The sequence below is a fragment of the Arachis stenosperma genome, chromosome 9, assembly GCF_014773155.1.
Source record: "Arachis stenosperma cultivar V10309 chromosome 9, arast.V10309.gnm1.PFL2, whole genome shotgun sequence".
NCBI classification, from domain to species: Eukaryota; Viridiplantae; Streptophyta; class Magnoliopsida; order Fabales; family Fabaceae; genus Arachis; species Arachis stenosperma.
Genome location: NC_080385.1, coordinates 108,460,540 through 108,484,877, shown reverse-complemented (window position 1 = coordinate 108,484,877; position 24,338 = coordinate 108,460,540). Strand labels below are relative to the sequence as shown.

General features: G+C 33.1%; 1 protein-coding gene across 3 annotated transcripts; it reads right to left on the bottom strand.

The window, feature by feature from the left end:
• Positions 1–1,331: 1,331 nt before the first annotated feature.
• Positions 1,332–3,101, bottom strand: LOC130951907 (DNA mismatch repair protein MSH4-like). Of its 3 annotated transcripts, none has more exons than XM_057880654.1 (4): positions 3,001–3,101; positions 2,531–2,603; positions 2,276–2,445; positions 1,332–1,519 (listed from the first exon to the last, which is right to left on the bottom strand). In XM_057880654.1, exons 1-4 carry the CDS (start codon positions 3,076–3,078, stop codon positions 1,472–1,474), a joined length of 369 nt encoding a protein of 122 aa, XP_057736637.1. In that variant the 5' UTR covers positions 3,079–3,101; the 3' UTR covers positions 1,332–1,471. The 3 variants fall into 3 exon arrangements, with proteins under 3 accessions (XP_057736637.1, XP_057736639.1, XP_057736638.1); XM_057880656.1 differs by having other exon boundaries at positions 1,332–1,509; XM_057880655.1 differs by having other exon boundaries at positions 2,276–2,421.
• Positions 3,102–24,338: the final 21,237 nt, after the last annotated feature.

The window sequence follows — 24,338 nt, the reverse complement described above, 5'->3', positions numbered from 1 at the left end:
TTATTGTTCTTTGTACAATTATTCTACCACCTTTTGCATTTTAATGTTTCTATAATTGTTTTTTAGAAGTTAATATATATGCGCCTAGAATTAAGAAAACTTCAAAGCTAAAAATAATTAACATATTTATCAAGAGAAAAAAGAGAACATATGATAAACCAACTCTAATTCTTTTATTTAAATTTTCATGAGTTATATTCAAAATTTTATTGAATAACATATTAATTAAATAATTTTTTGAAAAATATTTATGTTAATAAAATGAATGAAGTTTAAAATTATATAAATAATCTAAACTAGAATTAGTTATACACCTTGTTCTAAATATTTTTATGTAACTCAAATAAAATTTATTTATATATAAATCGAATCAATTTGATTCGATTTACTATGTATATATTGTACCAGTAGTAAATTGAATCATGTGTATAGTATACAAGTAGTAAATCGAATCAACTTGATTCGATTTACTACTAACACAGCATATACATAGAAAATCAAATCAGCCTGATTCGATTTACTACTAAGTGTAGAATTTATGTTTTGATGTTATTATGCTCTGATACAATTAGAAAATGGATTAATACAGACAGATTTACAGACGGATTCAGTTTTTATTATAGACGGATTTTTTGTTACCGACGAAATTACCGACGGATTTTGTCCCTCTGTAGAAGCCTCGTCGGAAATTATTTACCGACGGATTTTTTTTCCGTCGGAAAATTACAGATGGATTTTTACCAGTTACCGACGGATTTTTCTTCTGTAAATTTTCTATCCATTTCCCAAAGGTGACGAACTTTCCGACGAATTTTCCGTCTGTAATTACGGATGCATTTTCAGACGGATTTTTTGACGGATTTTCCGTCTGTAATTACGGACAGATTTTCCGATGGATTTTCCGTCTGTAATTACAGACGGATTTTCTGACGAATTTTCTGTCTATAATTACATACGAATTTTTCGTATGTAATTACAAATTTTTCATCTGTAATTTGAACCTTGAAAAATCATTTCACACTCTAATTACAGACAAAAAATCTGTCTGTAAATCTGTCAGTAAGGTAAAATAATTTTTTTATTTTTTTAGTTACAAAATTAACTTGTTTTTATACAAAATAAATATAAATTTAATACAAATTTTTATCTAATTTGTATTCAAATATTTATAATATTTCACAAAATAAACAAATTTATCGTATTATCAAACTAAAAGAAAAGTACTATAAATAAACAAGTCAATATATTTCAAAATATAAACAAAGTGTTGATACTTCAATTATAATAACAAGTAACAATCATACATCAACAAAGTGTATTGATACATCAACTATTATCCTTTAATTAAGTCAAAATATACAATAAAGTTGCTTAATTAAGTTCTAAAATTGGAACTTCATCTGTATAGAAACCATTCATCATTATTTTGTCCATTGATTCAAACAGTGGGGTCATGAATTAATCCTCTGCCTCAGGCTTCTCTGCCTCTTATATTTTTCCATTTTTCATCTGTAAAAGACTAACATGCAAGTACAAAATAGAAAACTTCAATTCACAAAATCACCAGTGGCTTCCATAAGTTGGCACGCAACGTAGCTAATAAATGCATTAAATGAACTCAACACTATGTTTTGCAATGGGATAAGTGCAATAAATGCAAACATAAAATAAATTTTTATTTATAAATATTCCAATTAAAAAACTCCAGCCTACTCCTATGCTATGTCGCCTCAACCAAAAAAATAAAAAAAGTAACTAACCTTCCATATGTAAGGAAATCTTTACCACCATTGGAACTTTACAAGAATTATGATTCATGTGTAACCAAATGACATGCATCACATTGATTTAAAAGCCTATATTCAATTTTCACTATCTGTGTATGGACATAATTTCACTAGCTAAATGAGATGCAGGTTTAGAAACAGTCAGCATGTCTAGTTCTTTTTGGAGAATCGGAACCTCACAAGCCATCACAGGCGGTTCATGCCTAAAATCTTTGCGGCATCAGTTTCAAGCTCAATCACTTCTAAACCACAAAAGTAAAAATGCAAAGCTTTCAATGCAAAGACAAATCTGTGTACGAAATGGCTAATCTTCTGTGATGATTTAACTATGTATGAAACTGGTACCCTCTCACTATCAATTTGAATCCTTCCACATTTCACTGCACTAACCTACAACAAGCAACTGTATATACCTTGTTTTCAGCCTAAATTGCTTACTGCCAGAATATTTATTCTAGTTTGTGATTTTGTGTATGAGATAGAGGTACCTTTGATAGTAGAGGAAGGCCATCCAAAGTAGTTTTAAGGAGAATAAAACTCGATACTAGCACTTGACTCTTTTCAGCATGGTCAACTGACAAGGCCTCGTTTGTAACTTTCTTTGGCTTAAAGCAGAAATGGCATAATACCATATCTGAATTAAGAGAACCATACAGCTCTGTTATTTCAGAGATGTATAAAACTTATCAAACACATCATTCATCAGTTTGTTGCTCATGATCAACTCATCCTATAATACTTACCAGTCTCTTTTGGAAATTTACGCAAAATCTGACAGAGACCATAAAATAGTTGTTCTTTGCTCATCAATTCATCCTACAATGCAATATTAGAAGACATGATATAAATATTATAGGAATACTGTTAAACCTTTGTAAGGTTGTTCCCAAACTTAAAATCAGCATGCAATTATGAGAGGTGAAGTAGTTTAAGTAACTAAGTTTCAGGCTAGAGCACGGGCGATTAAGAATATCATTGGAATTGAAATTTATAACAAGAATATCATAAGCAAGTGTGTACAATTACACAACAGAAGATCCAACAGTAATCTTAAAGAACATTCAAATACAAACCTCACCATGAATAGATCTCAATTATAAGGCAAGTGTATACAATTATATGAGTTTCAAATCTGAGTATTACAGGAAGAGTTTCAAATGGCTACACTATCTTTGATTAATTGTATGATTTCAAATGGCAGCAACTGAGTTACCTTTTCATCTCTTTGTTCTTTTCCCATAGAACCATGTATAGTCCACACACTAGCAGCACTACTCCAAGCACATTGCATATATACCAAATCATATATCTATATTAATACCAAAACCAATAATAAACAACATACATAGAAAAGTCTATATTAATACCAAAATCAAAATATTTTTCAATTGGCTTCCATCATTTTCTTTTTGCTTTCTTTTTTCCTTTTAATGCCTAATGTTTTACAAATGAAATAACACATTGAACCAGATTAATGATGTAGCAAGCAACTGCCAAGTTACCTTTTCAACAAGGAGGATGTGAAAGAAGAAAAGTTGTGCAACAGACAAGGTAGCAATCATAGTCAGAATGGTGCAAACAGACTGAAAACAAAAGAAATGAAATATATTCCAATTTCCGAACACGTAATAAAGTAATATGTTATAGTAGTATAGTAGCCATGTACTAAGATAAGAGAAAGACAAGGCAGAATGCTTACCACCACAGTGACAAAGGGAACAATAGAGAAACTACTTCCCAACTTGGAGATGTCAGCAGAAAATTGCTTTCTCTCAACAAAATCATAGATAAACACAAATATCCCAGTCAACCGTTGAAGAATAAGCTGCAATCTCAAGCCCAAAGATTTAAAAAACAAGGGAATTCATAAGAGCAGAAGCAGTAGAATGTACAGTAATGAAGAGCAGAAGCAGCATAAACACAGATAATAATGATATACCTTGAAGGCGAAACAGGGGAAGGTTCACAACAGAATCACCATCCAAGAAATCTGTTCTGTGGCGAGTGTCTTCAATTTTTGTGGCATGCAAGTATTATTAATTAGGTTAAACAGAAATGCATTTCTCTTCATAAAAAACTAACCTATATAAAAAAAACGTACCACCGAGATATGTGTGCAAAGATGGTTCAGCTAAGTGAACAACACCATCACCATCATCATCCTCGAGGCGGTCTTCCTCTTCCAAATATTGACGAAAAAAATAGGTGTAGTCTTGTTCCACCTCATCATCTTCCAACAAAAGGTCCTGATCCTCCAGATCCATGGCTATTGTGCTAGGGTTTAGGATTTTGTGGGAGGGTAATTGAGCATAAATTTCTGTGTGTAGTTTGCAATTGGAGCTCACTGGTACGGGGTAACTGCATCGGTGTTAGATTTGAAGGGAAGAAAAAGTCGCTGAAAGAAGATTAGGGTTTGTCCTCGTAAAAGATGGGAAGAGAAGGGACAGCACGGGAACAGCGATGATTGACGACGACGAGAGTAATAGAAGTCCCAAAGGTGTTAATGATGGAAGAATGTGGTGGATGAAGGCACTGAGGAGAAAGGTTTGGAGTGTGAATGGAGTTCTCGTTTGGAGTGTGGAGAAAGGCGCTGATGGAAGATGACTCTGAAGTTCTCGTTTGGAGTGTGGAGAAAGGCGCTGATGGAAGATGACTCTGAAGTTCCTCGAGAGGATGGAGGGAAAGTTGGATTTAACTCAATATTTTCCGACAGAAAATTTTAAAATACAGACGGATTTTTCGTCTGTAATAATTTAATAAAATGCAGTATTTTTATTTCTTTAATTACAGACGGATTTTCCATCTGTAATTATTTTCCACGAAAAAAAATTAATTTTTTCGACAGAATTATCGACGGATTCTCTTTTCCATCTGTAATTTATGCTAATTCATTTTTTTGTTTTCCGACAAAAAAATTCCTCTGAAATTCCGTCTGTATTTCCGTGGGATAAAATTCGTCGGAAATATCCGTCTGTAATAACTAATTTTCTAGTAGTGTGAAAGATCTAAGTTTGCGTTAGAAGCAACGTCATCAAAGCATTTGGACTACACTTAGTTTCACAAATTAAATGATAATTTAATTGATATATTTTAATCGTTTCAATTAGTTACATGTTTTATAAAATATAATTGGTCTTTTTATATTGTATAACCCTTTATTACTTTTGACTCTGGAAAAATCTATGTTTAAACTATCCTATGCCACCTTAGAGGGATATACCTTATAATAACTTTTTTAACATCAAAATTTTCGATAAATGATTCTTTAGATGCTAATGAGTCAAAGGATAATTTTTAATGAATTTTTAGAAATCGTTTATTATTCTATTTTAAATTCATAAGGTTGTAAAAATGTAGATTTTTTGGAATTTGAATTAAAACACAAAAATTATATTTCTATTCTTATTCATTTTGATTTTTTTTTTATATTTTATTTGAATCCAAATGAGAATTTTTTTCATTGACATTTATGTTTTAAAGTTAATAAATAATAAATAATCTGTATTAGTAATAAATTGAATCAGTCTGATTCGATTTACTACTACTTGATTCTATTTACTATTGATACCATATATACATGATAAATCAAATCATATTATATTATTTTATACAAATAGTAAATCAAATCAATTTGATTCGATTTATATGTAAACAACATAATATAAAAATGAAAAAAGTTCAGGATGTGTAATTAATTCTGATTTAAGATATGTGTATAATTTTAAACTCTATTCATTTTGTTAACATAAATTACTCATAATATTATATAAAAATTAAATTATTTTAAGACTCACTTCAGATATAATTATTGATGGTTTTAGTTTCATAAAATATTATCATCAAACAAATATTAAAATATCAAAATCTTTAAGATATATTTTTGAGACTTAAATTTTTAATAACATAAAATATAATAATGACTTAAAGCATAATTATTACAGAAAATATTTTGTTTGTGTTTGGCAATTTCTAATTCCACACCTTTGAATATTATAATAATAAATTCACATTTTCATCTAATTTTTTGGACAACTTAAAAATTCATCAGATGTCTACTTTTGAGGAGATAAAATTAAAAAAAAAAATTGTATCCTCAAATACCAAATTCATATAAAGATATTAGTATAGAATATAGATCATGTAAAATGTAGCAAAATTTCGTATCAACGAGGACAGATACGTGATGTTGGCGCTAGCTTTCAAACTTGTTGAACCATTCATAGAGGGACGCGTGGATTTTGGAGGTGGGTGTTGTGTGGTAGAAAAATATGACACGTTATATATAATAATAACAGAGCTAAGGAATATTATTTATTTTGAGACCTAGTGTATAGTGCTTGAATTGGCCTTGACCCGAGGAAAGTTGAAATTTGGAGGCAGATGAAATTAGACGATAGTTTCTCTTGGATATGCATGGGAATGAACAGCGTGCTAGTGACACTGATTTTTGTCCATTGTGCTGATTGATTAGTACGTTAGTCACTTGTTTCAAGAGAGTGGATGATCATGGATATGTGTCATCCCTATCTCGTGTGAGTTTAGTTATGCAGATTTTTTGTTTTCATTTTTTTGTGTTTTTTTTTTTAATTTTGTTAACTTTTGTCTTAAGAACGTAGATTAAGTATATCATAAAAAAATATTTTATAAAAATTATCGTAAATAATAGAGATGATCTAACTATTTTTATTTGTGAACTATTTATATGAATACTAGTCTTTTCAATTGAGAAGGCTCGAATTCGAGATTACTAAAAGTAGGGTAGACTTATTTCACTTGATCAATATATTACTGGTTGTTATTTTTTCTTTTAAAAAGTTATTTAATTGAAATTCAAACCTTTTTTTTGACATACATTGAAATTCAAACTTAGCATGCATATATATCACGCTAGAAGATGTATTATTATTGTTTCTGTTGTTGGGTCCAATACCAAACACAAGCTATAGATTTTGGGTGGAGTTCACATTTTTTTGTCATAAATCAATACTATGGGGTTCTTTTATTTTTTGCCATTAAAAGGTTCGTAAATTACATCCCTGTCTTAGAGGAGAATTGAATCCTGGTGAAGCTTTTTGAGTGACAGCCCAGTCTGCCAGCTGATCCAGGCCTAAGCTGCGTGAAAAGTAAAGGTTTTCTTTTGATGTTTTTGTCAAATTCAGTCATTTTTTTTGTTCACAGAGTTCAGTCTTAATTAACACTTTTCTTCATGAGGGCTAACCTGTAAAATGACCCTCCGCTGCCATTTGTTACATGAACACTAAGCTCAAAATCTCTAATCTCTCACTCCGACCAACAAAAAAATGATATGCTAAAAAAACCCCATACAAAAATAATTGTCTCTTTAATTTTCACGAACGGGCCTTAAGGCCCCTGATGATTTGAAAACAAAAAAAAAAGTTGTACAACAAATCATTTCTAGTAGTTATTGCACTAAAAATAAAAGAATAAATATATTATTTGTTATGTTAGAGATCAAAATTTAATGAGAAAAGGATAAATTAATTCTTGACTTATTATCGGTCGAAATTTAAGTTCTTGAGAATTTAAAAATATATTTAAGTCTCTAAAAATTTAAAAATACATTTAAATTCATTACCTTTTCAAAATCTGGATATATCGATTCCTAAGTCTAATTTGTCAAATTTTAAAAATTCTATCACGTGTGCATCCGTATCAACCAAGTCAGTACAACAGGAGTTACGTTTGATTTTTCTGTTGAATTTGACAGACTCAAGTGAACATGAGGAATTGATATATCCAAATTTTGAAAAGGTCAAAGACTTAAATATATTTTCAAATTCTCAAAAACTTAAATGTGCAGATAAAAAAATCAAACACCTATATATCCTTTTTTCAAATTTGATACTCTCTCTACCCTTTTTTATCACTTGAACTTTTTTCATTTCACATATCTATCACTCTAGTGTTGTTTTACAAAAAATATCATGGAATTATGATTATGCTTAAACTAGTGGATTAATAGTCATCGAGTCTATTAATCCATTTTTTTATGTTAGAATATTAAAATAATTAATAATAAAAAATTCAACAGAAAAAAATAAATAAATTTATTTTATTACGATTAAAAATTATATATAATTTGTAGTAGAACGTTTAACTGGTGAATAGGGTTTGGAAAGGGACTATTAAGAACTACAAATTAAGCAAAAGGACCTAGTATTTTTTAAAATAATTAGTAAGGACCAAATTGATAAATAATTTAGAGGGACCAAATATTTTTTATATATAGATATTATATCCTTAATTTTATTAATTTTTCTCTTTCTGTTACATTGCCTTCATCCTTCTCCTATTCTATGTCCTATGAAGACACTGGAGGTCCTGACGACGATAAATGCGTATTTAAAAAATCTACCAAATTGTTCTGAATGTCCTTCAAGTTATTTATCACATTCAGTTCGATGCATAAAACAAATTATTCTACACTATACGTTTACCCATGAAAATTAATTTGACAAATTAATTTTGAGGGAGTTAACTCTCATGTAGGGTTGTTTATGGTTTGATTAATTTAAAAATTAAATATGTTTTTAGATTAGTCAAAAATATAATTTGATTAATTAACTAAATTGGTTTTATGTGATAAAATTGGTTATTAATCAGTTACAAAATTTAAAAATCAGTTTTTAACCAATTATAAAAATAAAAATTAATTTTAAAAAATAATCGGTTTCTAAAAAAAAATTATTTTTTATAAAGAAAAATTAGATTTAAAAAAATTGATTTTTATAAAAAAAAATTGGTTTTAATTAACCAATTTGAACACAAGTGATGAGTTTGGAAAACTCTAAATTAATTTGATGATGATCAAACATTATTAAAATAATTAATCACAAAATTATTAATTTAATCTTCAAGGTATATTCGCTGATTAATAATTTTGTTGTTTTGCAGGTAAAACCATTTCTGTCATATACTTTATATCTGAATTCTGTAAAACTTACCTTAGACGGGAGTGATTGTGAGGGGTACGTTCTGTTAGCGGCTAGCTCGAATGACAGTGAATTCAGTTTAGAACGAATCCGAGTGGCGAAGAAATTTCCTGATATTTTCCCGGACGACCTACCTGAATTTCCTCCTCAGTGAGAGATAGAATTCAGTATTGAACTAGTACCTGGAACCGGACCGATTTCCATAGCACCGTACTGGATATCACCACTGGAACTTGCGGAATTAAAGAAGCAGTTGGATGAGCTACTTGGAAAGAAATTTATTCGTCCCAGTGCATCACCTTGGGGAGCTCCGATGTTACTAGTAAAGAGGAAGTATCCACTTCCACGGATAGATGATTTGATGGATCAGTTAAAAAGTGCAACTGTGTTCTCGAAGATTGATTTGCGCTCGGGCTATCACCAGATTCGAGTGAAAGAGTCAGATATACCGAAGATTGCATTTAGAGACTCGATATGGTCACTATGAGTATACAGTTATGTCGTTTGGACTAACTAATGCTCCTGCGATTTTCATAGATTACATGAATCGTATTTTCCGTCCGTACCTTGATCATTTCGTAGTAGTTTTCATAGACGATATTCTCATATATTCGAAGACAGAAAGAGAGCATGAAGAGCATCTAAGGATTGTGTTGCAGATACTGAGGACTCGTAAGTTATATGCTAAACTATCAAAGTGTAAATTTTGGACAGAGAAGATGGCATTTTTGGGACATGTTATATCACAGGGAGGAATTGCAGTGGATCCTTCAAAAATTGAAGTAGTAGTGCAATGGGAACCACCTACGACCATTACAGAAGTTCAGAGTTTTCTCGGACTTGCTGGCTATTACCGGAGGTTCATCAAAGGATTTTCACAAATAGCCTTACCTTTGACTTACCTTACACGAAAGGAAGTTCCATTTATCTGGATGGCGGAGTGTGATAGAAGTTTCAAAATTCTTAAGGAAAAGCTAACAACTACACCTGTATTAGTACTACCCGACCCGCAGAAACCTTTTGAAGTATATTGTGACGCCTCTCACAAAGGACTTGGATGTGTGCTGATGCAAGACAAAAATATGGTGGCTTATGCTTCCCGGCAGCTGAGACCTCTTGAGCGAAATTATCCGACACACGACTTGGAATTGGCTGCAGTGGTGTTTGCTCTAAAGATCTGGAGGCACTATTTGTATGGTGCTTAACTAGAAGTTTTCTCTGACCACAAAAGTTTAAAGTATATCTTTGACCAGAAGGATCTTAATATGCGACAGCGAAGGTGGATAGAGCTCCTGAAGGACTATAATTTTAAGTTAAGTTATCACCCAGGAAAAGCGAACGTGGTGGCAGACGCCTTGAGCAGGAAGAATTTGAGTATCTCTTGGATGATGATAAAGGAAGAGAAGCTACTTGCGGAATTTGAGGACCTTAAGTTGGCTATGATTGAGACGTCAAAGGGAGTCCGTCTGGCACAGTTATGTATAACACCAGATTTTAAGATTAGGATTCAACAAGCACAAGCATAGGACTCAGAAATGATGACGATGCTGAGACGGATGAAAGCAGAGGTACCAGAAGCTGTAAGACTAGATCGTAGCAGTCTCTGGGGATACAAGAACAGAATTTGTGTTCCTAGTTCTGGAGATTTGTGGCAAGGGATTCTTACAGAAGCTCATCAAAGTAGATTCTCTATGCATCCTGGAGTGACAAAGATGTATCAAGATTTAAAATAAATGTTCTGGTGGCCAGGCTTAAAGAAAGAGGTAGCTGATTATGTCTCAAAATGTTTGACCTGCTAGAAGGTGAAGGTGGAACACCAGAAGCCATCAGGAACCCTGCAACCCTTAGAAATACCACAATGGAAATGGGAGCAGATCACTATGGATTTTATCACGATATTGCCAAGAACCTCAACAGAACGTGATGCCATTTGGGTGATTGTGGACAGGTTGACAAAATCGACGTGTTTCTCTCCGATTCTAGTTGACTATACTTTAGAAAGGCTGGAACGAATATATATTCAAGAAATTGTACGATTACACGGAATACCTTCGTCAATTGTTTCAGATCGAGATCCGAGGTTTACTTCCAGATTCTGGGGTGCTTTTCAAAAAGCTTTAGGAACAGAACTGCATATGAGTACAGCATACCATCCTCAGATAGACGGACAATTAGAGCAGACAATCTAGACGTTAGAAGACATGTTACGATCATGTATGATAGACACCAAAGCAGCTGGGATAAGTATTTGCTGTTGGTCAAATTCGTCTACAACAACAGTTACCAATAAAATATCGGGATGGCACCATATGAAGCTCTCTACGGAAGAAGATGTCGGACACCATTGTGTTGAAATGACGATGGAGAAGCTAGTGTCTTTGGTCTAGAGTTAGTGTAAGAAACTACTGAGAAGACAAAGGAGATTCATCGGAAGATCCGGACAACACAAAGCTGTCAAAAGAGCTATGCCGATAATAGACGTAGACCCTTAGAGTTTAGTGAAGGAGACCATGTCTTTCTTAAAGTAACCCCGACTATTGGAATAGTTAGATCCCTTAGGACTAAAAAGCTTAACCATCGATACATAAGACCTTTCCAAATCCTTAAAAGAGTCGGTCTAGTAACTTATCAAGTAGCCCTTCCTCCATATCTGTCAAACCTTCATGATGTTTTTCATGTCTCGCAACTTAAGAAATATATTCCCGACGAGAGTCACATTTTACAACCAGAGACAGTATAGTTACGAAATGATTTGACATATCAAGCATCACCAGTTCGGATCGTAGAAAGAAGTGATAAGCCACTAAGAGGCAAAACTGTTCACTTAGTCAAAGTAGCTTGGTGACAAAGAGAAGAAGAAGAGCACACTTGGGAACTGGAAGATAAGATGAAAGCTGATTACCCACATCTATTCTCAGGTAACTGAAATTTTGAGGGCAAAATTTTCTTTTAGGAGGGTAGAATGTAACAACCCCGGTTTTCGAGTACGCGAGATCTTTTCCGAAAGTACGGAGAACTCCGGAGGATCAGTAAGGGGAGAAGCTCTGATATATCATCAAGTATCTCAATCCTCATTTTCATTATGCCATCTTTAAGTTAGAACCTTTTATGAGGCAAGCTCGATAACGCGGTCACGAAGAACCTAGTTTTTGAACCGTATCGGTTAGGAGTTTTGATTCGGTTTTTCGTAAATAGTCTCAGTTTGACGAACCGGAATGGATTCATGAGAGAAGAGAGATAATAAGGTAATATTATCATTATATTAGTATTAGAAGCTTCTTGAATAATATTATAAGGTTACCTGGTCAGTTTTAGTTAAAAACAGAAAATCGGTTTAACTGGGTTTACGGTTTACTGGTGCAGCTTAGCACCAGCACTCTCTGATGACTTTAGCAATGCTAAGGCCTCATTATACATGTTTTATTCTCACAATAAATATGTTACTAGTGTCATTTATGCTAGTAGCTCAGAAAATAATTTTTAGAGATGTTTTTACAAGTGTTCCGATACATCTAGTTTTAGTAGTTATACACCTGAGATCTTTTAATATTATTTTAATCCACCTCCAAGCCAAGCAATCACAACTCACCTTATACCCCCAAGACACTCCAAGGCTGTCTCATTTCTTCATTTTGGCCGAAAATAACAAGAGAGAAAAGAGATAAACTTTCATGAACACTTAATCTTCAAAGCTTGATTTCTTCTGAACTAAAACTCAAATCAAAATTCCGATTTCACCAAAATGATCCTCTCTTCTTCCTCTACATTACCATGTAACTTATCAAGGCTGGAAATAAGGTGAGATGGCTGTTCCTTTCCCCTTTCAATTCAATTTTCAAGGAAACATGCTTAAACATGTGTTTTCTTGATGTTCTTCATTAGGAATCATGCTTAACTTGACTTGAGGGCCAATAAATGTTAATTTCCAGCAAGTCTAAGGTGAGATATCCCTTCCTAACGTACTGAGAGAGATTTGGTCAGTTGAGGGTTTGTGAATTTAAAGTTGTTCTTGATGTGATTTAGGAGGAAAAAGTGCTTTAAGAACACTTCAAAGAGTAACCGGATTTGGAGCAGCAAATCAAGGTAGGGTGTCACAAAATTAATCTTGATTATTTGTGTTTGAGTTGTGTGAATGTTGTATAATTTGGCTGTGCTAAAAATTGGTTGCATATATGATTGATTCTTGGTGAAAATTTGGTGAAATTTTGATGAAATTCAAGCTTTAAGTTCATGCTCTTGGAGCAGCTGGGAAAACGAAACCCTAGGCCTAAATTGAGGTTCAATTTGTGTTAATATCATGTAGGAAAGATGGTGTTTTAGTGGTTGGGAATTTATTTTGAATTTTGGTAAAAATCGGTTGTTGAAAAGACTGAAAAAAGGGTAAAAACAGAGAAAGAATCTGAAGAATATACGAAGAACATGAAGAACACTTTAAGTGTGATGAAGAACAATGAAGAACAGGTTTTAGATCTTAGAAAGGGCAAGGAAGTAATTATTTTGGTGTTTGAGGTGTTATTTGGTAATTTCTGAAAGTTAGGGTGGTTAAAGTAGAAATATTAAAAGTTACGGGTGGTAAAAAGTAAATTTTAAAGGTTAAAAGTAAAAGGTAAGGTAATTTTCGAAAATATATTAAATAAATAATAAATAATAATAAAATATTAAATAATAATATTTAATTAAAAATAATATTTTAATAAAAATAATAAAATAATGCGGAAAAGGCAGTTTTCTGTAAAAGCTTTAGAAAGACAACCTTAAGCACAGAATCTCATAATTACCTTCATAAAACACCTAAGGAGTGGTAATAACATGATAGTGAGGCAAAGATAAAGGAAAGATAAGAAGTTAAAGAAAAGATAAAAAACCAAAGAAAAGTCTGTAAAGTTTTAATGATAGAAAAATAGATAGAGACTAGCGAACGAACTAGGGCAACATAGTTAGTCCTTGAGTTGCAAATAGGGTTAGGTATTATATGAAAAGTTCAACTGCTTCAGTATAGACTTAATGAACCTATACTTGGGACAGGGTAACTATTCATATCGAAATTTACATAAGCTTTAAATACATACGTTAAGCAGAAAAATCAGAGCAGAATAGAGAAACACAGAGAACAGAATAACTAGAGAAAAGTAAAGAGATAGAGAGAAAAAGAGTAAATATAGATATAGAGGAAGAGTAATCAGAGAAAAATAAAGAGATACAGAGAACAGAGTAACCAGAGCAGAGTAAGGAGATACAGAGAACAGAGTAACCAGAGCAGAAAAAAGAGAAACTAGAACAGAGTAAAGAGATATAAAGAGAAAAGTAATATAATAATATATATATATATATATATATATATATATATATATATATATTAGTCGCTTAATGCAACCCAGAGCAATATTTATCTATATATTAGTTGCTTGAAGCAACCCAGAGTTTCTATAGGGAAACTAAGTTACCTACAGCCATTTTCCACTTCCCCAGAGCAGAGCAGAGTATATATATATTTTTCTGCAGTAAGCAGAGGCTGTCTCAAATGAGCGGCTATATTATATGCGCATTTGTTTAGGAACGGAAAATCGTATCTGGAAAATCGGGATTACTTGTGACCGGATAAATGTCGGGATTACAGGCAGCCAACCGACACATGAGCTCATGGCCTGCGCTAGGGATAGACATGTATCATTCTTGTCTGCCCATCATTCTCTGTTGCATTTCTTTCTGTGTGTGTTCTATTTCTTTATGTTTGTCTGCTTGTATGCTATTTCTGTGCTTTATTTTCTTGTATTCTTTTGTCTGTGTTCTGCTTTCTATTTTCTCTATTTCTCTATTTATCTGTCTTCTGTTTACTACTTCTCTATATTCTGTTATTCGTCTACCAAACAACACAAAATTAATGAACTTAACTAATAACGCCGACCCTACTAAGAATTTTCCAGTTGTTACCCCTTCTCTCTCCCTTCCGCCTTCAGATGGAAGCATGAGTACCCTTCCGTAGTTCACCGACGACCGTTCACAAGAAGAGGATTCCGCTCTAGTTAGTCTTTTGAGTCTAGGGTGAATCTCGTTCTCTGTTTATATGTATATACTGTGAGACCAACCACTGTCTACACCCCGTTTGTACATGAACTTTAACCTAAATCCTGTGTACGAGACTCCTGCTGTGTGGCTACTTGATGAGGTACCAGAGAGACGTCCTATAGCAATGTCTGATCGTGCAGAGGAGTAGCAGATTATGCTCTACCTTTTGATGACGTTCCACCTGACTTGAGTTTTGAAGGCTTAGAATGTATTTTCCTTCACTTTACTAGTTTAGAGGGACTTGGTGAGTATAGAGTCTAGGCTAACCTGGGTGCCAGTTTAGGGACTTCTTGAATAGGTCAGTGCCTGGGATGTTGTATGTATATATATGTATATAGATATTATTTAGCTATATCTAGGGGTGTTCTAACTAAAGATCTTTACTCTAATAAAGGCTGGTTCACGGAATGTTATCAACTGCTTGAGATGTATTTATGTATGGTTGTTTATAACTATTTTATCTGTTATTACTTGTGAATTGATTATGAATGACTCTGTTGGATAATCCAAATATTTTCAAAAAAAAAAGTACCTCACAAAATAACTACGTTTTTATTAATGAATCAGGCTCATATAATACATAATAGATAATAATTAGGAAGACAAGTTGGTAACACTCAGTTTCCGGTATGATCTAGACATACTGAAAATTGGGTTGTTACACATTTAGATAGTTTGCATTAAATAAACGTTGATACCCTTTGTCACTTTCTTGGTTTAGCATGAGGATATGCTTAATTTAAGTGTGGGAAGGTTTGATAAACCCCAATTTTATGGTTTATTTTGTGCTTAATTTAGGGGATTTTACCAACTTATCTCATATTTATTCAATGAAATAGCATGATTTTGTAATTCTCCCTAAATTTGTGCTTAAGTGTGAAAATATGCTTTTTAGGCCTTAAAATAGCTAAATTTAATTCACCTAAATTCCATTTGATGCCTTGATATGTTTGTTGAGTGATTTCAGATTCATAAGGCAAGTATTGGATGGAAGAGGTGAAGAGAAATCATGCCAAGTGGAGAATTCATGAAGAAATGAGCATTTGGAGAATTGAAGGCTACGCGCACGCGTCAGTTACGCGTATGCGTGAGAAGAACACTCATGACCATGCGCATGCGTCATCCACTAATGTGAGCAAAACCGGCGACTCAGAATTTCTTCTTGGTAAAACAGAAATAACCTTGTTGCTAGTATAGTTCTCAACCAACAAGTAATGCCAAATCAAAGTCTAGTATTCAAATTCAAACATTAAACCGAGAGTAATCAAACCTCAGGTCATTCTCCCTAGGAACTAATGCCAATAAGTGCATACAATTTTGGTTGAGAGAAGAAAAAGGGGTTGTTTTCAATAAAGAAGCAAACAATAAAGAAATAAAAGAACAAAAAAAAATTGCAATTAATAAACTAATAAAGGAATAAAGGAACTATGTATGTAATATAAATAAGTAAAGACTCAAAATTGGTGGAAAAGTGGTTCAAAATATAAATGAAACCTTGACTTGGGATGAGTTATGGAATCCCTTCCTTGCCAAAAGCACAACTATGATAATTATGATGGATTAATCTTACTAACTCAACCCTTAACATCGAAGGATAGGTCAAGTGAGCAAAATTGTTATTAATCCACAAATCCTAGCTAACTTACTAATTGCCTTAGTAAGAAGCTACCATTAGTGGAAACAATAACAACTAACAATGCAATAATTATCACTAAATGTTGGACATTATAGCTCTAGTAATCCATAAACTCATTCTTCCCAAGCCAATGGGTGGAACTTACCCCATAATCAAAATTGGCATTTCATCAAACACCTAGTAGGCATATTCACAAAACATGGCAAAATTGGAAAAATGATGAAAACTATGAACCACAAATGATAAAAATTAACAAGAGTAACTCAATAAACATATAAAAACCATCAAACATCAAATTCATTAACTAGAAATAAAAATTGCCAAACTTTGTATATATTGACAAGAGAAATTAAAATATAAGAAAGTGTAGAACAAGTAGTGTAATGAAACGGAAATTAAATAAATACTTACAATGAGATAGCAAAATCCAAAACCAAAATTGAAATATAAAATGCTACAAACCCTAATTAAACCTAAGAAAACTTGGGAGAAAACCTAAACTAAACTATCCTAAAACTACTCCTAAAAATGTGTTCTATAATGTATGATAATGTATTAGTATGATCTATGGTTGCTTGCCCCTTCATATATGCTCTAAAGCCTTTAGAAATGGGCCAAAAAGCCCCTCAAATCGCAAGTCATGTGCGTTTTTAATGAAGGCACGCGCAGGGACTTGTGTGTACGCACAGGTGTGTGCGTACGCACACATGCTGATTTTTCTCCTGTCCGTACACACAGGTGTTGTGCTTGGGCACACTTGTTGATTTCCATTCTGTGCGTGGGCATAAGCCTGTGTGTGGGCACAGGCATGTGCGTGGGCACATGTACTGATTTTGACTTTTGTGCGTGGGCACAGAAGGTGTGCGTGGGCACAGGCTGAAATGCTTCTCTTTTTTTATTTCTTCATGCTTTCTCCAAATTTCATGCTTCTCTTCCACTTTGATCAATCCATTCCTACCTATTACACCTGAAATCACTCCTCAAATATATCAAGGCATTGAATGGAATGAAAGTGGAATAAAATTGATTTAATTTAGCACGAAATAGCATGTTTTCACAATTAAGGTCAATTTAGAGAGAAAACACAAAAGTATGCTATTTGGATGAATAAATATGGGTTTATATGATGAAATCCATTCAAATCAATCCAAAATATATCGTCAAATATGGATTCATCAATTCCCCCACACTTAAACAATAGCATGTCCTCATGCTAAGCACTATCAAAGGAGAAGGATAAAAGGGTAAGCAACTTATTCAATGCAACTAATTATGTGCATGCAACTATGCAAAATGATTCTATCTATATCTATACTATGGTTCCTATGGAGTTTGGCAAAAACAAGCAAGAGAATTCCAATCAGTCCAAAATAGAACTTAGGGCCAAGACAAGAAAATATAGCAATGTGATCAATATCCAAAGATTTGATTTGAAATTTTCAAAACTAACAGACAACTTGCAAGAAGATACAATATAAGGAACAAGAACATAGAATTGAGCGATCGAACCCCTCACCGGATGTGTTTACGCTCTAATCGCTCAGTGTTTAGGGATTAATCACTCAGTGCTCCTGTAATCATGTTTCTCAAAGATTTGCAAGTCATTTAATAATCATCTAATAATTGATGAATGAATGCAAATATCATGAGGTCTTTGGAGGGTTGTAATGGGGCTAGGGTAATGGTAGGATTAATATGGTTAAGTGGACTTAGTAAATTGGATCTTTGAATGGCTTAAGTATCCCACCTAATCATATATCAACCTATGTAGAAAAAAGAAAACAACCTAACTTCCCATTTACTTCCTTTTCCACATTCACTCATGCATTCTTCTTTCTAATTCAACCATATATGCATCCTTTATTTACATTCTTATTGTCATTTCTTTTCTTTTTATTTTTCTCTCTTTTTTTTGCAATTTTTTTTCTTTTATCAACAAAAAGATATGAATATGTTTCAAGTAATGAGTGTATGAGTGTTTACCCATTTTTCCAAAATTTTCTCAATGAGACCTAAAGTAAACTAACTACCAATGTTTCCCACAAATTCCCCCCTCCCCCACACTTGAGTAACACACACTCCTCAACCCAAGCTAATGAAAGATACAGTTAATGGACATTCATGGTTTTTCGCTTAGGGGTAAATATGTGCTTAAAATTAGAACAAAGGGGGATAAAAAAGCTCAAAATTGGGTTATAGTGGTAAATGTAAGGGTTGGCCATATGGGTTAGTGAGTTCATTTTCAACAATGGCCTCAATCATACTAAATGCATTCAAAACATCAAATATAGGACATATAGACTCAAGAAAATCTAAGACTACAATCATGAAAGGAGTATATCACACAAGAACAAGATTTGTGATTGAAAATGTGCAACCACACAATTAAAGCTCAAATCTTACTTGGTGTTTAGTTCAAACTCTTTTCTATGTTCCATCAAAATACTTCAAGCAAGTTCGAAAAACAAGTTTCAAATCTAATCAATGGAACGCCCTAAAAGGAATTTCTTCAAAATTCTTTGTTATTTTACCAAACTTATTCCATATACTAGGCAACATGCAAATATTTACTACTATAAAGCTATAAGCAAATATTTGCTGATCCTCCCCCACACTTAAACGTTGCAAGGTCCTTCGTGCATGCACTCAATCCGGGGTAAAGAGATGAGAAGTTCCACCTTTAGCTGGTGGACACTAGGGCTCAGGCTGTTGTATAAAATAAATAAACAAGAATTAAGGAAGAGTTTAAGGTTTGTGGTATGATAAAAGACAATGTGTGTATTCTAAGTGTGCACACGATTTAGAACACACACATTGATCGGTTAAAAATAGAAACTACACAAGCAGAAGAAATAGCATGTGTTCCTCAATTTAGTGACCCAGGTCGCAAGTAAAGAGTAAGCAAAACTTAAGGCACAAGCAACCCTAGGTAACCACAACTAAAGTGAATTGAACATTTAAGATATTGGATATTGAAATTCTGCAAGTGAAAGTGCAAGATAAATAGGAAATGGCACAATCAACAATAACCAATCTAATGATGAAGGGAAAACTACTTGTTCATCTTGAAACATAATGCAATAGTCATATAATAAAGGTACTTGTTGCAATAAGTAATAAGCTTGATAAGAATCAAGTTAAGTCACTCAAACAAATGCAAAGCATTAAAAGAAACAAATACCAGACATCTGATGAATATGATATAAAAATCATGATGAACAAGTAATTTCAATTCAATCCACTTAATTCAATGCACTTACAAACATTTTCACCTAATTATGCAACAAAATGTAAATATGCAAATCCAATTAGGTGCTAGTAATTTAAGGCAAAGTATAAGTACATTGATAAAATTAAATCAAGAAGCAACCCAATCAACATCAAGTAAACACTTGCAACTTATTCAATTTGCAAACAACTAAAGTAAAACTAATATAATTACTAAAATAAAAAAGAGATGCAGTCAAAACTAACAAGAATAAGTAGAAAATAAGGTAAAATCAAGAGAAGAGAGTGGTGGAGGAGGTGGAAGTGTGTTAGGGCTTAATTCAATGTGCAATAAAATTTTTGCCCAAAACAACACTTGTGCGTAGGAACAAACATGTGTGTGCACGCACACAAGGTGAAACAGGGGAAGTGAGTGGATGCACAAGGGTGTGCGAACACTCTGAACAGAGTGGGGATCAAGAAGTGTGCGTACGCATAAGGGTGTGCGTGTGCACAGGAGACTGATGAGCGAATAATTTATACGTTTTTTGGCATTATTTTTAGGTAGTTTTTAGTAGGATCTAGCCACTTTTTAGTATATTTTTATTATTTTTTAAGCAAAATTCACATTTCTGGACTTTACTATGAGTTTGTGTGTTTTTCTGTGATTTCAGGTATTTTTTTGCTGAAATTGAGGGACCTGAGCAAAAATCTGATTCAAAGGCTGAAAAAGGACTGCCGATGCTGTTGGATTCTGACCTCCCTGTACTCGAAATGGATATTTTGGAGATACAGAACTCCAAATGGCACACTCTCAATTGCTTTGGAAAGTAGACATCCAGGGCTTTCCAGAAATATATAATACTCCATACTTTGCTCGAGTTTAGACGATGCAAACTGGCGTTCAACACCAGCTTTCTGCCCTTTTCTGACGTTAAACGCTAGAAACAAGTTGCAAGCTAGAGTCAAACGCCAAAAACAAGTTACAAACTGGCGTTTAACTCCAAGAAAAGTCTCTACATACGAAAGCTTCAATGCTTAGCCCATGCACACACCAAGTGGGTCTAGAAGTAGATTTCTGCATCATTTACTTATTTCTGTAACCCTAGTAACTAGTTTAGTATAAATAGAACTTTTTACTATTGTACTAGGGATCTTTTGGAATTTATCATCTTGGATACATAGATCTTTTGGAATTTATCATCTTCGATGCTATCCTAGACATTGGGGGCTGGCCTCACGGACATGCCTGGACCATCATCACTTATGTATTTTCAACGGTGGAGTTTCTACACAACATAGATTGATGTGTGGAGCTCTGCTGTTCCTCGAGTATTAATGCAAAGTACTATTGTTCTTCTATTTAATTCATGCTTATTCTTATTATAAGATATCCATTCGCATACAAGAACATGATGAATGTGATGATTATGTGACACTCATCACCATTCTCACTTATGAACGCGTGATTGACAACCACTTCCATTCTGCATGAAAACAAGCTTGAATGTATATCTCTTGGGTTTCAAATCAATGATTCACATCAACTCCACTCTGACAATGGGGCATCTGAGTCCGAGATTAGAAACTTCGTGGTATAGGCTAGAATCCATTGGCAGCATTCCTGAGATCCGGAAAGTCTAAACCTTGTCTGTGGTATTCCGAGTAGGATCTGGGATGGGATGACTGTGACGAGCTTCAAACTCGCGACTGTAGGGGGTAGTGACAGACGTAAAAGGATAGTAAATCCTATTCCTACACAATCAAGAACCAACAGCTGATTAGCCATACGTTATCTGTGCATGGTATTTTTCATCCGAGACGAGAAATCTGATAGTTGATTAGCCGTACAGAAACCATAGAGGACCATTTTTTCTGAGAGGACGGGAAGTAGCCATTGACAACGGTGACACCCAACATATAGCTTTCCATAGAAAGGAGTATGAAGGATTGGATAAAGGCAATAGGAAAGCAGAGATTCAGAAGGAACAACGCATCTCCATACGCTTATCTAAAATTCCCACCAATGAATTACATAAGTATCTCTATCTTTATTTTATGTTTATTTATCTTTTAATTATCAAAAATCCATAACCATCTGAATCTGCCTGACTAAGATTTACAAGGTGACAATAGCTTGCTTCAAGCCGACAATCTCAGTGGGATCGACCCTTACTCACGAAGGTTTATTACTTGGACGACCCAGTGCACTTACTTGTTAGTTGTGTGAAGTTGTGAAAAAAGAGTTGAGATTACTATTGTGCGTACCAAGTTGTTGGCGCCATTGAGCTCACAATTTCGTGCATCAAGTTTTTGGCGCCGTTGCCGGGGATTGTTCGAGTTTGGACAACTGACGGTTCATCTTGTTGCTCAGATTAGGTAATTTTCTTCTTGTTTCAACCTTTATTTTATTTTCAAAAAGTTTTTCAAAAATCTTTCAAAATTTTTCTTCTTTTTTTTTTGTTTTTCCAAAATTAATTTTTGAAAAATCCAAAAAATGTTATAAAATCATAAAATCAAAAATAATTTTGTGTTTCTTTTTTGAGTCTAGAGTCAAATTTTAAGTTTAGTGTCAATTGCATATTTTTAATTTTCCTAAAAAAATTTCGAAAAATTCATGCATGTGTTCTTCATGATCATCAAGTTGTTCTTGTTAAGTCTTCTTGTTTGATCTTTAATTTTTCTTGTTTTGTGTCTTTTTCTTGTTTTTTATATGCATTTTTGAATTCTTAGTGTCTAAATATTAAAAATTTTTAAGTTTGGTGTCTTGCAAGTTTTTTTTTTCTTGAAAATTTTTCAAAAATAAGTTCTTGATGTTTATCATGATCTTCAAAGTGTTCTTGTTGTTCATCTTGACATTCATAGTGTTCTTGCATGCATCATTTGTTTTGATCCAAAATTTTTATGTGTTGAGTCATTTTGTGGTTTTTCTCTTTCCTCATTAAATTCAAAAAAATAAAAAATATCTTTTCCTTATTTCACTCATAAATTTCGAAATCTTTGGGTTGACTTAGTCAAAAATTTTTAAAATAAATTGTTTCTTGTTAAGTCAAGTCAAGATTTCAGTTTCAAAAAATTTATCTTTTCAACATCTTTTTCAAAATCAAATCTTTTCTTTTTTCCTTTTATTATTTTCGAAAATTCTTTAAAATTAATTTTCAAAAATCTTTTTCTTACTTTTATCTTTTATTTTCGAAATTAATACTAACAATTAATATTTTGATCCAAAAATTTCAAGTTTGTTACTTTCTTGTTAAGAAAGATTCAAACTTTAAAATTTAGAATTATATCTTTTGATTTCTAGTGAGTCAAGTCATTAATTCTGATTTTAAAAATTAAATATTTCTTAAAATAATTTTCAATCATATCTTGTTAATCATATCTTTTCAAACATATATTTTTCAAATCATATCTTTTTCAAAATCAATTTCAAAATCTTTTCTAACTTTTTATCTTTTCAAAATTGATTTTCAAATATTTTTCAATTAACTAATTGACCTTCTGTTTGTTTTACTATTTCTTATCTTTTTCAAAACCACCTAACTACTTTTCTCTCTCTAATTTTTGAAAATCACCTTCCTCTTTTTCAAAATTATTTTAATTAACTAATTGTTTCAAATTTTAATTTTATTTTTTTCTTAATTTTTGAATTCTAACAAAATTTTAAAATAAAAACAAGAATATTTTCCTTGTCCTTTTAATTATTTTCGAAACCCCCCTCTCTCCTTCTAATTATTTTATTTATTTACTAAAACTTCTCCTCCACTCATCAAAAATTTGAACCCACTCCCTCTCTCCGAGTTCGAATTTTTCTCTTTCTTTCCTCATTCTTATTCTTCTTCTCTTCTACTCACATAAATGAATCTCTATACTGTGACATAGAGGATTCCATACTTTCTTTGTTTTTTTCTCTCTCATATAAGCAGGAACAAGGAAAAAGGTATTCTTGTTGAAGCTGATCCTGAACCTGTAAGAACCTTGAAAAGGAAGCTAAGAGCAGCTAAAGCATAGTACTCTGAAGAGGATCTAACTGAAATTTTCAAACAGGAAAAGGATATGGCAGCCGAACCCAACAACAACAATACAAGGAAGATGCTTGGTGACTTTACTGCACCAAATTCCAACTTTCATGAAAAAAGCATCTCAATTCCTGCCATTAGAGCAAACAATTTTGGGCTAAAGCCTCAATTAGTTTCTCTGATGCAACAAAATTGCAAGTTTTATGGACTTTCATCAGAAGATTCTTTTTAGTTTTTAACTGAATTCTTGCAGATCTGTGATACTGTTAAGACCAATGGAGTTGATCCCGAGGTCTATAAGCTTATGCTTTTCCCTTTTGCTGTAAGAGACAGAGCTAGAACATGGTTGGACTCTCAACCTAAAGATAGCCTGAACTCTTGGGACAAGCTGGTTACGACTTTCTTAGCCAAGTTCTTTCCTCCTCAAAAGCTGAGCAAGCTTAAAGTGGATGTTCAAACCTTCAGACAGAAAGAAAGTGAATCCCTTTATGAAGCTTGGGAAAGATACAAGCAACTGACCAAAAAGTGTCCTTCTGACATGCTCTCAGAATGGACCATCCTGGATATATTCTATGATGGTCTGTCTGAATTGTCTAAGATGTCATTAGACCATTCTGCAGGTGAATCTATTCACCTGAAGAAAATGCCTGCAGAAGCTCAGGAACTCATT

Excerpts from the sequence above, each read along its gene's own strand:
- LOC130951907 (XM_057880654.1), bottom strand. The coding sequence starts at position 3,078 with ATGCAATGTGCTTGGAGTAGTGCTGCTAGTGTGTGGACTATACATGGT. Across the intron at positions 2,604-3,000 it reads AAGAACAAAGAGATGAAAAG|GATGAATTGATGAGCAAAGA; the intron begins GTAACTCAGTTG and ends ATTGCATTGTAG. Across the intron at positions 2,446-2,530 it reads TAAATTTCCAAAAGAGACTG|AGCTGTATGGTTCTCTTAAT; the intron begins GTAAGTATTATA and ends CTGAAATAACAG.